The sequence below is a fragment of the Camelina sativa genome, chromosome 14, assembly GCF_000633955.1.
Source record: "Camelina sativa cultivar DH55 chromosome 14, Cs, whole genome shotgun sequence".
Classification (NCBI taxonomy): domain Eukaryota; kingdom Viridiplantae; phylum Streptophyta; class Magnoliopsida; order Brassicales; family Brassicaceae; genus Camelina; species Camelina sativa.
Genome location: NC_025698.1, coordinates 10,237,158 through 10,252,594, shown reverse-complemented (window position 1 = coordinate 10,252,594; position 15,437 = coordinate 10,237,158). Strand labels below are relative to the sequence as shown.

Genomic DNA, 15,437 nt, shown 5'->3' with positions numbered 1-15,437 from the left:
GGAAAGATTAAGAAAATAAAATTATTATTTATTCATTCATCATATGAAATAAAAAGCACAATTATGATATCTTATGACTGACCAAAAGGAAATAGGTTTCCCAAGGTTAATTAGAGAGATCTAGTATGACAGACAGATTATTTTATTACATATAGATGAGAAATAATTATAATTAGGAAGGATGTTAAGCAGTGTCTCTTTGTAGCTTTGTTCTTTTTTTCTTAAAGGGTGTAGAAAACGAAGCCGGTGTGGTTATATTGAGCATCATGCTCGACCACCTTCTTCCTTTCATAAAACATGACCTTCCAAGTGCGTTCCCCCATGCGTTCCATTGACAATGCCGACGTGCTGGTAGTCCCGTAGCGTTGAACCTGAATGGTAAATGGAAAGGATTAGTTAATGATGGTGAGGTAATTAAGTATCATAATTCATCAACAAACAGTAAGGTAGACATATCCAGAAGTATCAGCACCCACAGTTCGGAGAAATGGAGCGTCGTCGCCTTGAGCATCATACATAAAAAAGCCAGGGATCTCCAACAACGTCGTCGTCGCACCATAGTTTCCCATATTACAAATCATCCGTTCAAAATGGTCTCTTAGGCGAAAATCCTGAATATATAACACCAAAAACAAAAAAAGGGAGGGGGGTTGATTGTAAAAAATATAGGAAAATAGGTGAAGACAGATCATTTAATTACTACTCTAGTTACAAGCATTTAATTACCCTGGGAGATCCTTCGTCGAGACCATTGATGGAGAGAGAGTGTATCCCAGAGGGAACGCGTTCTACTATGAAATTCGACTCATCTGCGTCGGGTTTCCTGATATGTATCATCGAAGGACAATTGACGTCTGCGACAATAAGGCTAAAGACATGCCCTTCATCCGTGTGTTCATCAAGTACTAGGTTTTCGGCAAACTCCTGTGGACTCGTGTGGTCCTGTAATAACACAAAAGCAGAGTCCATGATCGAAATATTCTGAAATAAATATAAAAATAAATATAAAAACCTACACGTAGGAAAACATCTGGATAACGATCGGGTCCTCTGATTCCATCAATTTGGTCAAGCATTAACGTAGAACTGACGAGAAATGCGACTCGGCCTTTCTTTGAAACACCCAGCCAAAACAAAGTAGGGTTGGCTTCACAATGGCCACTCAAGTACTCCTCAGAGTCATTCCAAGCCACCTCTCTTATGGCCCTTTAAATCACGCAATACGAAGAAAAGCAAAACAAGGATCAGAGGACAAACTTAACAATGTCAGACGCAAAAGTTAAAATATAATCAGACCTGGAATGAATAATATGGTTACCTGGAATACCAATTGTCCCTGTTCATCATCAGCAGCAGTTGGTTGTTGCCTCTCTCATTCCACTCGAATGCAACGACCCCCATTTTTTTTGTTTTGAAAGAATAACTAACTTTTCCTTTTGATATTTGAATCTCTCTCGCTTGCTCTTGCTCTCTCTTGCTATGATGTTTTGAGTTACCCCAGACTCTGTTTTTATAGCGGAGAGATGATGCATCTCTTTGCTTTGCTTGCGTGACTCTTCTTCTTGTTCTTTTTTTATGTCACCATCCTATCATACTCATACTCTCTCCCACAATGAGTAACCCACATTGAGTAACCGTGTCTATGTGTGGTGCATTTTACCTTTACAGATTGGTAAAACAAAAAAAGTGGCTTGGCAAGATGCAGCGTTTCAACATTTGCTCTCTAGCTTTTATTCTTCTGTTGGAGATTGAGTGATCGACCACTCATGTGTGCGTATAGACTTACTTTTTTCTTTTTTTCTTTTTACCATACCTAGTAATTACAACCAGTGGTTTATGGAAGCACGCAAGTTTAAGGACTCAAATCCAAAACTAATTGTTTTTGTCGTTGTTCGAATATAGTGCAAGGAGGACTCATGTGTGTATGTGCAATACTTTATAATAATTATTATTTATTTTTTTGTCTAAATAGAGAGAAAGCAAAACGTGTCCTAAGTGTGTATAAAGAGAGAGATTAGATGTACCTGGGATTCCAAAGGAAGCTTTGGTCGGATTGACTGGAGAAGAGATGAAACTCATGGCCTGAAATAATTTTTGGGTTTTGAAATTGAGTTTCCGAGAATTCGAAGCAGCTAAACTCCAATTGTTGCAACAACATGAGAAAGGGAGAGATTAGAGGATACCTGAGCTGAACGGAACAGCATGGAGAAGAGCCATGAATGAGAAGCCGCCGTGAATCAGGTGGAAGCTCAAGCTTGGCTTTGCCGGAGGATTTAACCTCCAATTCCGTCTATATCAACAGACACACATATATATATAGAGATTAACATAACATAACAGAAATTGATCAAACAATGCAATACAAACGTTAGTAACACCAGAGAAACACAATAAAAAGAAAAACAGACATCATTCAAACATTTGACAACATGTCATTCTAACAAGCATTTATCACGAACATTGAAAGTAAATCGGTTCCCAAATCCTAACCTACTTCAAACTAAATTGATTCCCAAATCAAAAGCTACTTCTGAAGATCACACATCCACATCCACATTCACATCAATATATATACTTGAAAACAATAAACAAACCGGAGCAGATAGATGAATTACCTTGCTTCATTACTTGACATTTATCACGCCAATTAACCTTTAAAAAGACCAGAGCACAATTGATCAAAGGTTATGAATCGAAACAGGACCAGAATCAAAAAAAAATTATCTATCTTCAATAACAACACAAAATTAGAGACACATAAATTCGAAGGTCCAGTGTTCAGAGAGAAGAATCAAGAAAGGTGAAGAAGAAGGGTATATACATTACATTAAAAAGAGCTTGTTAAGTTGACAGAGTCTTCTCATATTTTCCAAAACCTGCATAGATATATGATACAAAATAACAAATAAACTCATATTCACAATCACTCATCTGGTTAAACAACAAAAGAAGATGAATTTTGACACCTCAGGTTTAGTTGCATCATCAGTAAGATTGACATTAGCCCCCAACCTGTGCAGCTACTAAACCAGGAAAGTAAGTACCAGCTCCTAGCTGCAAACGACGGATTCAATAGCTCAAAAACAGAGCACACATCCCAATTATGTAATCAGCAAAATTACCAAGTGGTTCACACCTTCAAAAAATTAACCTCGAGAATCACGAAATAGAGAGTTGTGTTGCCAAACATACTCAGCTAATGTCGAAACCTAATCACGAAATCGAGTCCTGTCTAAATCGAAACTATGTATGAATCCACCTGATTACCCTAACCCTAATGAAGTTGCATACACTGGTTATTGATTCAAATAACCCTAATTTAACAAACAACAAATAACCCTAATTATGATCACGGGCCTGAAACAATTTTTGGGAATTTTGAAATTGAGTTTCCGGGAATTCGAAGCAGCTANTTTAACCTCCAATTCCGTCTATATCAACAGACACACATATATATATAGAGATTAACATAACATAACAGAAATTGATCAAACAATGCAATACAAACGTTAGTAACACCAGAGAAACACAATAAAAAGAAAAACAGACATCATTCAAACATTTGACAACATGTCATTCTAACAAGCATTTATCACGAACATTGAAAGTAAATCGGTTCCCAAATCCTAACCTACTTCAAACTAAATTGATTCCCAAATCAAAAGCTACTTCTGAAGATCACACATCCACATCCACATTCACATCAATATATATACTTGAAAACAATAAACAAACCGGAGCAGATAGATGAATTACCTTGCTTCATTACTTGACATTTATCACGCCAATTAACCTTTAAAAAGACCAGAGCACAATTGATCAAAGGTTATGAATCGAAACAGGACCAGAATCAAAAAAAAATTATCTATCTTCAATAACAACACAAAATTAGAGACACATAAATTCGAAGGTCCAGTGTTCAGAGAGAAGAATCAAGAAAGGTGAAGAAGAAGGGTATATACATTACATTAAAAAGAGCTTGTTAAGTTGACAGAGTCTTCTCATATTTTCCAAAACCTGCATAGATATATGATACAAAATAACAAATAAACTCATATTCACAATCACTCATCTGGTTAAACAACAAAAGAAGATGAATTTTGACACCTCAGGTTTAGTTGCATCATCAGTAAGATTGACATTAGCCCCCAACCTGTGCAGCTACTAAACCAGGAAAGTAAGTACCAGCTCCTAGCTGCAAACGACGGATTCAATAGCTCAAAAACAGAGCACACATCCCAATTATGTAATCAGCAAAATTACCAAGTGGTTCACACCTTCAAAAAATTAACCTCGAGAATCACGAAATAGAGAGTTGTGTTGCCAAACATACTCAGCTAATGTCGAAACCTAATCACGAAATCGAGTCCTGTCTAAATCGAAACTATGTATGAATCCACCTGATTACCCTAACCCTAATGAAGTTGCATACACTGGTTATTGATTCAAATAACCCTAATTTAACAAACAACAAATAACCCTAATTATGATCACGGGCCTGAAACAATTTTTGGGAATTTTGAAATTGAGTTTCCGGGAATTCGAAGCAGCTAATCTCCAATTGTTGCAACAACATGAGAAAGGGAGAGATTAGAGGATACCTGAGCTGAACGGAACAGCACGGAGAAGCCGCCGTGAATCAGGTGGAAGCTGAAGCTTGGCTTTGCCGGAAAACATGACCGGATTTAACCTCCGATTCCGTCTATATCACGTGGAAATAAGAAGCTCCAACGAGAGATCTCGGTGAAAGAAAGAAAATAGAAAATAAAAAAATTGGTTGCCGGCGAGAACAGAGATGTTAGCCGGAGGGGATGGCTGATCCGGTGGGGATTAGCTTCACGAACAGATAGATGAGTGTTTTGTTTGTTGTTGGATTTGACTAAACACAAAACAATGGGCCTTTAGTGGACCAGACGAAATTGGCATTAAGAATAGGAGAAGAAGTTTCTGGATATAGTTTTTTTTTTTTTTTGGCCCATTATACATACATGTATTTCTCTCTCCAACCATTAGACTTGCGTCTGTCACATGTTGAAAGAATGGAAGCTGTAACTCTCCACTCTTTAGCCGAGACACTTGCATGTGCAGTCAAGACGACAGACAATTCTTCGTATGAATATAATTAACAAAAAAAAAATCTAGATGCAAATACATTTCGGTACTCATCATAACATTATTAAGTTTTACAAGTTATAACTAAGTTGTTGATATGTTTTTTTTTTGTATGTATATATTCATAACATTATTCCTAACTCCTACACTTCAGGGAGACTTATTCATGCTTTGACCAACCCAAAAAGATCTAGTTTAGTTGGTTGTAATTGTGTACCAGTGAGTCCCATAAGCGCGATCAGATAAGGGATGCGTTGGTCATTCGAATCTACGATAATCTTTGTCTGCTCATCCAACTCAATAGAGAACAAGGAGGGCGTAAACTTATAAAAGTCTCTAAGATTATTACGCGAACACCATGTTGACCCCAAAACTCTCCAACTATTAGTTTCTAGGTCATAAACATGAACCCGACCTTCGAAAGTACTCTTCCTATCTCTCACCACAAGACGCTTGCCGTCGTACGTATAGATGTCAATTGGGCTCTCGGCCCATGGTCAAGACCAGTCCAAACTATTACGGACGGACTATGGACATACCCAATAATTAAATGGTCCCATTGGTCCAAAGACCAAATTTGATCTATGACCAAATGGGCAAAACCATGTGGACATTGGGCATGCCCAATTCTCTAAAAATCTAGGGTTATGTAATTTGGGGGAAAATTAGATTTTACAATCGATCATCAAAGTCTTCTTCCTTCTTCTTCTACAATCGTATTTACAGATCAAATTCTTATAATTCCACATCAGATGAGAGGATTCAACCATCGTTCATCATAGATACTCTCTTCTTCTTCTCTCGTGTTCGTCTTGCAAACGCAGAAGAAGTGAAAGCAAAACACATACAAACGCAGTCACCTTCTCTGTCGTCTCTTCCTCTGTCAATCTTCATAGGTACGAACTTGATTTGAGCTTATGAATCTAGTGGTTTTCTTAGTAAATGGGTTTATGCATAGAGAGACAATAGCTTTGATTGATTGAGTGATTGATTGATCCTGAAATTAGAGCTGATTCTTGTCGCCTGGATTTTAGCTTATAACATGGTTAGGGATTTCAAGTAGTTTTTAGGGAGATTGTTTGATGGGGATTTCGATATGTCTCTACTTCTCTGAATTGATTTTGGGTTTTCAGGCAACTATTAGCTTATCTTCTTAGATTTGCGGTTTTGAAAGAGCCCATTTGCCTTGTATTGTAAAATCACTGTTAATGTTATCAAAGCTCTAGACTTTATTTGTATGTGTTTGATTCATACCATAAGGATAGTGATTCATATAGGTTTTGGTTCAGAAGTGTTACTTATTAATATATTTGTGAAAGATCTTGAATCTGATACTTGTTTGAGTTATTAGTTATATCTGCTTTTGCTGATAGTAGCTTGGCTTTTTGATTTTTGGATCCTTTTGATTTTGCTAACGTTTCAGTTTAGTCCAGCTTAGTCCTTTTGATAGTGTTTCCAGTAATTCTAGTTTCTGAGTTTTGTTGGTGAGGTTTGATACTTTGATCGGATTGAGAAGCACCCGTTTTACTCTTTGTCTCTTTGTCTCTCTGTCTCTTTCTAAAGCTCTAAGTTTGTAAATTTCTGATTGTTTCATTCATCTTTCTCATATAGCATTGTTTCTGAAATTTGCATTGTTTAACATCATAAACATGTAATTCAGGTGTTTGAAGCTGGGATTGTTTGAAGCTGAGCATCATTACTACGGGAAACATTAGACTTTACTTTGGTATCAGCACTCTTGCTTTGGTAATCAATCTCTCTCTGTTTATGAGATTATGAAACAGTCTTTTCTTCATCTTTTTTGATAATTGATATTTTGTTGGTGAGGTTTGATAATTGATACTTTGATCGTATGTCTACACTTTGGTTTTGTAAAATAAATATCAGATTTTGTAAAATAAATAAGATTTTATAAAAATAAACACTTTGGTTTTATAAATAAATGAATAATAACAAAAATAAAATTTAGATTTTATAAAAAAAATAACAAAAATAAAACTTAGATTTTATAAGTGAAAAACAACATAAACAAAAATGGGTTGTCCATGGTCATGACCAATGGGAAATGATCTTAATAGGCATGGATACCTTTAGGACCATTGTCCATTTGGGCATGTCCAACTTCCACCCATACAAAAAATGTCCAACCGGTCACGCCCAAATGGTCCATGGACGGACCATTTGACAGCTATAGTCGTACGCAACCATGTCCCAGCATACAAGAATATTCTCTTCCATGGGTACAATCTTGATCCGCCTAGCAAGGGTCCATTTGGAATTCTCGAATAGTGTGTAAACTGAGATTGTTTCTTTTGTGCCCGATATTAAGGTCAAGCGATTGATTTTATCGTCCACCGCCAATAGTAACTTCGTATCAGATTCCCGGTGGAATATGGAAGGGATCATTCGTGCTTGCTCTGTCTCCGGATTGAAAGTTACGATGCTTCCATCGTTTCTCAACCAGTGAAGAGTGTCGTCCAAGTAAACATGTTTCATCCGCGTCATGAAATCACTTTTTGAACCAGCGTTGATGGTTGTATCAGATAGTCTCCAAAAGTATCCGTCGCTGATCTCGAAGCCGTACACCATTTCCATCTCAAAAATGCAAACGATTTTAAAACTTTTTGTGGTTCGGTTTTGATTTACCGCAAAACCAACACACATTGCTCTGGTGTGAAATCTTTTTTGGAATAATTTCCACCAGCTATCATAGGCATAAGCTTTGATCCATGGTGATCAAGGATTCGAAACGTCTTTGTGAGGGGATTTACAATGAAGAGACCATTTACGTAAAATAAGAGAAGGCCAGAGCATGAGCCGAAAATGTAACATATCTTATTACCATAGAAAAAACATTTTTTTCCGAATGATATAGAATCGCATGACGAGACCAAAGGCTGACAGAAGATGGAAGAAGCACCATATGGTTTAAGGTTAAACAAACTAGGTTTGAACCAGGAACAATATCTCATTTGAAAATCAGAATCATCATCATCAGATATATAAGATTGGAAATATTTATTTGTGATTTAAATTCCAATCTGAAGAGAATTTCATCGAGAAGATGCAAAGGCAAGTCATTCATGATCATAGTGGAATGAAAGTTCAATGATTAACTGCCCAACCATATATATAGACAACAATTTATAGCATGAAAATAATAACAATCAATTCAAGAAAATTTTTATCATTATAATTAAATTAAAATTATCTAGATATAAAATCTGCCACATTTTGACGTATTTGGAAATAATATATAAAAAATTTCATTGTCTTAATTTGAAGATTTTATATTAAGTTAACAGTAATTAATAATATATATTGATATATATATATATAGTGCACACTATATGTTACAAATAATTTTATCAGTTATTAATTTAAAATATGTTTTAAACTGTGATATTCAAAGATAATAAATATTTATAATTAAAAATTTATAAATTTAATAACAATGGATTCAAGAAAAAGGTGAAACTCTATCAAATCCATTTACATATGAACTAAGGCTATTATTCGGGGACTAAGAAAATGCACAACTCAATTTTATTAGTTGGTTGACAAAAAAAAATATAAAAATTATTAGTTATTAATTTGAATGTATGTTAGAAATATAATATCCAATGATAATATATAGTTGTAGTAAAAAAAGTAATAAATCAAATATGACTGAATTAAACTAAAAGTGAAATTCTGTCAAATGTATCTTAATGTTTTTTTTTTTTAACTAATTGAGGCCTAAGAAGAAAAAATATATCAAATACCAAATCCTAAAGGAAGGAAAGTAAAAAATGACAAAATAAGTTTTTTTTTGAAACTAACAAAACAAGTTCTTCCACTTAATTATAATGCAAAATCCCTCAATCGATTCGGATTCTTAGAATCTTCTTCATTCTAATAAGTGTATACTGTTATACAAATGCCTTGATTTGTTATTATTCCGTTAAAAACATAAACGAATCACATCAGCCTCGAAAAAAACTTGCGAACGGAAAATGGGTTTGATGATACATTAACGTGAATGATACATTAACTTCGGTCCAAATTTCCATAACCCAAAACTAATAAACCTATTTCAACCAAAATAGGTTTCTCTAAAACTTATTCACAGTTCGTGTTAATCATTTCTTATAGGTTTTAGACAGGAAACATAACCTTTAAAAGTCAACCAAAATTTTCCAAATATGCAAATCGATCCAAACAAACCCGTTGATCCTATAGTCCAAATTAGTTTTCCAAACTTCTACACATATCATAATTTAGAATTAAATCTTCAGAATTATTAAACTCAGCAGACGACCAGTGTTGTTTCCTCCCCAAAAAAATTAAAAAGGCCAACAATTTTTTTTTTAAAGCTTATCGAGGTTATTTTTATATAAATCGTATAGAATGGTAAAGATAATGTTGTTTTTAATGTTCAAAGTAATTTTCTGATTGTGGTCAAATGAGGACTATCGCCATTCTTGACTCACAGCTACCGATACACAACTAAAGATCTATCTGTGACTGCATACACTGACATTCGCTCGGATACTTAAACCATGTATTCACTTTAGTTGGTCCATTACGTGACTAGGAAGGATTTCAGGTTCCTTGGACTAATTAACCTTATAATATATACTGATTGAGTCCAACAATAGAAACTAATGGAGTTTGACAATCCGAAATTTCTAATTACCTTATTTGTGAAATTACATCTCAATTTCGGTCTGAACTAAAATATGCATATATGACTTATATATATCATGGCTATTTAATTTACATTCATACAAAAAAAGAAAAAAAAAACAACAACAACAACAACAGAAAATCATGCGAACAGGTGGGAGCCATGCATGTAATATAAGTATGTGTGCTTCTTTTTTTTTTTTTTTGTATAAGTATTAAACTGCGAAACATAAGATAGACATAAATATCAGTACGTTACGTATCTATAATCTATCACTTGGTCGCTCACTTAGCAATGAAATTGTGAATTTTTCCTTTGAACATTGACTTCTGCTATTTTAGAAAAAGAATAACAACAAACGACATGAGACAACAATGTTTAGTTGTTTCAGCCGTCATAAGTGGCTCTTACTATTCCACATAGAGCGCTCATATGGACCGGCCAGCATAGCCAACGATATAATTAAATAAAGAAAGATGACGACGCTTAGTTTTAGCTATAAAAGGAGAAACTTTCCTCGCTTCTGATCAGTGTGATCACGCAGAGTGCCTTGAAGGAGAAGAAAACAAAAACAAGGAAAAAAGAAAGAGAAATGGGATACCATTTTGAAAAAACCTTAAGCTCTAACCCTAAAACCCAAATAGTTATTGATGATGATAATCAGTTGGGTTTGATGGCCGTTAGACTTGCCAATGCTGCCGCCTTTCCGATGGTCCTCAAAGCTGCCCTCGAGCTCGGTGTCTTTGACACTCTCTACTCAGAAGCCGCTCGCACCGATTCGTTCCTCTCACCGTCTGAGATAGCGAGTAAGCTACCAACTACACCTCGTAACCCTGAGGCGCCGGTTCTGCTGGACCGCATGCTTCGTTTACTCGCTAGCTATTCCATGGTCAAGTGCAGTAAGGTCTTAGAAGGAAAGGGCGAGAGGGTCTACAAAGCCGAGCCAATTTGCAGGTTCTTCTTGAATGATAACATTCAAGATATGGGATCCCTTGCTTCTCAAGTCATTGTCAATTTCGACAGCGTCTTCCTTCACACTTGGTAGTTTTTCTATTCATTTATATTGAGTTCTTTAGAAGTCACTTTTATATATACACAAATGAATCTTACGATATCCATACATCATTTTCGCAGGGCACAACTCAAAGATGTGCTGCTAGAAGGAGGAGATGCGTTTGGCCGCGCACATGGTGGCATGAAACTCTTCGACTATATGGGCACAGATGAAAGATTTAGCAAACTCTTTAACCAAAACGGATTAACCATTGCGGTGGTGAAGAAGGCTCTTGAAGTCTATGAAGGCTTCAAAGGTGTGAATGTTTTGGTTGATGTGGGCGGAGGAGTTGGTAACACTCTTGGTGTTGTTACTTCAAAGTATCCTAATATTAAGGGTATCAATTTTGATATAACTTGTGCCTTGGCACAAGCACCTTATATCCCTGGAGTGGAACATGTTTCCGGAGATATGTTTGTAGATGTTCCAACCGGTGATGCCATGATCTTAAAAGTAAGTTCATAAACTACACCTATTCTCTAACACATGTTTTTGGAAGAGTGTATGCATGCTTGGAGATTGTACTTACATCTGGAATTACATTTGTTTAACAGCATATACTTCATGATTGGACCGACGAAGACTGTATCAAGATTCTTAAAAATTGTTGGAAATCACTACCGGAGAACGGTAAAGTTGTTGTCATAGAGTTAGTCACTCCTGATGATGCGGAAAATGGAGACATCAACGCAAACATTGCCTTTGACATGGACATGTTGATGTTCACCCAATGTTCCGGCGGAAAAGAGAGGTCACGAGATGAGTTTGAAGCTTTGGCAGCAGCTTCCGGCTTCAACCATTGCAAGTTCGTTTGCCAAGCTTATCACTGCTGGATCATTGAGTTCTGTAAATAAAATGTGTGGAATACAAAACTAAATCGTCGTTTTTTTTTTTTTTTTACTTTAGGTGATATGTGAATTATTTTGTTATCTCTTTTTTTTTCATCTTTGTTTGAAATGGTCATGCATGTCTTTTGTCTTTAATCAATGAAATAAAAAATAAGCTTTTTTTTTTCTTTTGTTAATTTAGTCACATGAATTTAATTGTTTCTTTTAATAGAGTTCACAAGTCACAAGTGCATATTCATCATAACTCAACGGTCGGCTAGTTGATTTGTTTCCCTCCTCTCTTCCACTCACGGGAAATAACTAAACTGCTACTTCTCTAATTCAATGTTTCATTCATTCATTCTATGATTGCAAACGCTAGTAAGAATCTTGTTCACGGAAACCTTCATATGCTTTTAAATTTTAATTAATGTTCAGCTCTCTCTGTTTATATGTCGCATTTTAAATAGTTGGAAAATAAGAAAAGGATAGGACATATAGTACTACAACTCTCAATTAAAGCTAATACCTATATGCTTTTTTTATTTCTAGAGAAGGGACCTAAATTTCTGAAAAGAAATCTGAGACATATGAGTGAGAGTTAGCAGTGGTGGCCACCACAAAGAAAAGAGAGACACGAACTCAGCGAAAAAAAGAAAGTAAGAAACCATTAATTTTATAAAATATCAAACAAAATAAACCCTAAAGATTCTAACAAAGAGCCCTACCATAAGAGAGACAGAAACAGAAAAGCTAGAGGAAGAATGATTACACAAAACTAAAGTTAAGTTGATTAACAATAAGATCAAGAACGTAATCATTCTTCCATTAAAAGCTTCTCTTAATTATCTCTCTACAGAAGAAGATGAAACATGGCTACACTGCACACACCTACTAGCTTCACCGTTACTGTCATCATCACCTGCAAACATACACCATCAAAAGATTTTATTAATCAAATCATTTTAGTATTGAAAAGAGTTTAACCTTTTCGTATGTGAATGTTACCTGATGTGCTGAATTAGTGGAAGTGGGTAAAGGGTTAATGGAAGTAGAGTCGACTTCTCCGGTGGGGAGTGGAACCGCCGGATTACTGTTGATGAACGGAACACCGTCTTTACCAGGAACTGTCACGGACGTGATCTCTGACGGAGATGGTCCAGGAGAGAAAGCTGAACCTTCTCTAGGACCTAATGGCCAGGGGTAAGATGAAGGAGACGAGATCACTCCTCCTCCTGAAACCGGAACAGGGGAGATTGCTGGTGGTTGCGATGGTGCTGATGCCGCCGCGGCGAGGATGACTTGAACTGAGAGCTTCTGGTTGAGTTGGCAAGTTTTGGGAATAGATGTATTGTTTGTGAAGGAAAAGTAGTAAGAGCCTGTTCTTGATGGATACCACTGAGAAAACAAGATTCATCAAGAAATTGGATTAAAATGTAATCTAGATCATTACAATAAATGTTTGAAATTCCAAACTTTTGAAGTATGTAAAAGAAAGATTTTAATACAGCCTAGATGCTTTTTTAGTGACTGTATTAAACTATTAGATGCTTCTAATAACTGTAATTTATCATTGAGCCCTCAACATACGACTTTTTGATGTGTATTAAACTAGTAGAATTTTAATAATTTATCAGTTTCCTTTTTTGTCAGAACTCAAAACAAAGCATCGGATTACACAAGTTGTATTAATATCCATCCACTGAAAGTCTGAAACTATTGATTTTAAAAAGAAACAAAAACAGAGGAAAAAACAGGGGAAGAGGAACTTTTTTGCCAATCTCAAGAACAGAGCTGAAAAAAGGGGAGACTTGTAAATAAAAAAAAGATCAGAACTTTATGAGAAAACCTAGATGAAAATCTCATCCTTTCCACCAATTTCACAATTTTGGTAACGAATTAATAAATGTGAATGTGAGACAGAGATATANGATTACTGTTGATGAACGGAACACCGTCTTTACCAGGAACTGTCACGGACGTGATCTCTGACGGAGATGGTCCAGGAGAGAAAGCTGAACCTTCTCTAGGACCTAATGGCCAGGGGTAAGATGAAGGAGACGAGATCACTCCTCCTCCTGAAACCGGAACAGGGGAGATTGCTGGTGGTTGCGATGGTGCTGATGCCGCCGCGGCGAGGATGACTTGAACTGAGAGCTTCTGGTTGAGTTGGCAAGTTTTGGGAATAGATGTATTGTTTGTGAAGGAAAAGTAGTAAGAGCCTGTTCTTGATGGATACCACTGAGAAAACAAGATTCATCAAGAAATTGGATTAAAATGTAATCTAGATCATTACAATAAATGTTTGAAATTCCAAACTTTTGAAGTATGTAAAAGAAAGATTTTAATACAGCCTAGATGCTTTTTTAGTGACTGTATTAAACTATTAGATGCTTCTAATAACTGTAATTTATCATTGAGCCCTCAACATACGACTTTTTGATGTGTATTAAACTAGTAGAATTTTAATAATTTATCAGTTTCCTTTTTTGTCAGAACTCAAAACAAAGCATCGGATTACACAAGTTGTATTAATATCCATCCACTGAAAGTCTGAAACTATTGATTTTAAAAAGAAACAAAAACAGAGGAAAAAACAGGGGAAGAGGAACTTTTTTGCCAATCTCAAGAACAGAGCTGAAAAAAGGGGAGACTTGTAAATAAAAAAAAGATCAGAACTTTATGAGAAAACCTAGATGAAAATCTCATCCTTTCCACCAATTTCACAATTTTGGTAACGAATTAATAAATGTGAATGTGAGACAGAGATATATATAGATACCGTGAAGGAAGTGGAATTAGGTTTTGTAAGAAGAGTGGCTTGGGTGAAGTCACAGACATTGTATGCATCTTTGCTTCTGAAGATGTAAAGATCGTATCCGTACTTGTGTCTGAAAACTGGAAAGTGTACAGAAAGATCAAACCGTTTTGTTAATTAAGAGTAAAAATCTAAAGAAATAAGAAAATTAAAGGACTGATTTTGTAAAAAGAAAAGAACACTTACCAACGGAGTCGCCGACATGAACAGTGGGGGTTTTCCAGACAGAGACACCGTCGACGAGAAACGTGGAAGTAAGAGAAGGTTGAGAGAAGAGGGAAAGAAAGCAAAAGGAGTAGAAGAAGAAGAGCATTGAGAGTGTAAGATGTTTCTGAGACCCAACCATTTTTTTCTTTTTTTTTTTTGAAATGAGGAGATGCGTAGGTTGAAGAGAGATTCTGAAATTAAAATGAAGTAAAGAGCTTCAATGATGTCTACCCTTTTTATCTTTGCAGCCTCTCTCTCTCTCTCTCTCACACTTAGGTCAAAAGAGAGGTTTGTTGCCTATGGGCAGAGCTTAGGGAGAAGAGAAGAAGAAAAAGGGAGAGAGAGAGAGAGACAGAGATAGAAGTATTTTGAGAACTGTGCAGTGAGTGTCTGTCTTTTTTTACCTTTATGTATGTGTGTGTTTGTGTTGAACAAATGGAGAAGATTGAATATTTTGAGGAGTGTTTTACTCTATTTTATTAGTTTGTCCCATAACTATACTTTTTTAATTAAGAATGAAATATTATTATCTGATGAATTTGAATTATGATCATTTAAAAGACATTTTGACTAATGCAAGTCTATAATTAGTTTTTCTTGGATTTGTTTCCTTATGCTTGAAGGTTGACAATATTAAAATTGTCTCATTAATGTACATGCATATATTATATTGAATATTAACATCTAATAATCCGTTTAAACTAAACTTAATCACAATGCTCATGGTTTATTAGTTCAATAATAAGATTG

At 35.6% G+C, this 15,437-nt stretch overlaps 3 protein-coding genes and 1 pseudogene across 10 annotated transcripts; 1 reads left to right on the top strand and 3 right to left on the bottom strand.

Moving 5' to 3' along the window:
* LOC104740807 lies at positions 15-4,866 on the bottom strand. 8 transcript variants are annotated; one of them, XM_010461514.2, is made up of 10 exons: positions 4,602-4,866; positions 4,108-4,195; positions 3,963-4,017; positions 3,757-3,793; positions 2,184-2,290; positions 1,319-2,082; positions 1,017-1,206; positions 727-942; positions 477-611; positions 25-371 (listed from the first exon to the last, which is right to left on the bottom strand). In XM_010461514.2, the coding sequence occupies exons 6-10, from the start codon at positions 1,399-1,401 to the stop codon at positions 222-224; spliced, it is 774 nt and encodes a 257-aa protein (XP_010459816.1). In that variant the 5' UTR covers positions 1,402-2,082; positions 2,184-2,290; positions 3,757-3,793; positions 3,963-4,017; positions 4,108-4,195; positions 4,602-4,866; the 3' UTR covers positions 25-221. The 8 variants fall into 8 exon arrangements, with proteins under 8 accessions (XP_010459822.1, XP_010459816.1, XP_010459815.1 ...); XM_010461513.2 differs by having other exon boundaries at positions 3,968-4,017; positions 4,602-4,865; XM_010461512.2 differs by lacking the exons at positions 3,757-3,793; positions 3,963-4,017; positions 4,108-4,195; positions 4,602-4,866 and adding exons at positions 2,616-2,652; positions 2,827-2,876; positions 2,967-3,091 and having other exon boundaries at positions 1,319-1,813; positions 2,025-2,082.
* Positions 5,277-8,209, bottom strand: LOC109128656 (annotated as a pseudogene).
* Positions 10,328-11,822, top strand: LOC104740806 (indole glucosinolate O-methyltransferase 1-like). Its single transcript, XM_010461510.2, has 3 exons — positions 10,328-10,822; positions 10,916-11,288; positions 11,390-11,822. Exons 1-3 carry the CDS (start codon positions 10,374-10,376, stop codon positions 11,687-11,689), a joined length of 1,122 nt encoding a protein of 373 aa, XP_010459812.1. The 5' UTR covers positions 10,328-10,373; the 3' UTR covers positions 11,690-11,822.
* Positions 12,313-15,087, bottom strand: LOC104743425 (early nodulin-like protein 1). The gene is made up of 4 exons (XM_019235274.1): positions 14,667-15,087; positions 14,445-14,560; positions 12,671-13,060; positions 12,313-12,584 (listed from the first exon to the last, which is right to left on the bottom strand). Exons 1-4 carry the CDS (start codon positions 14,824-14,826, stop codon positions 12,516-12,518), a joined length of 735 nt encoding a protein of 244 aa, XP_019090819.1. The 5' UTR covers positions 14,827-15,087; the 3' UTR covers positions 12,313-12,515.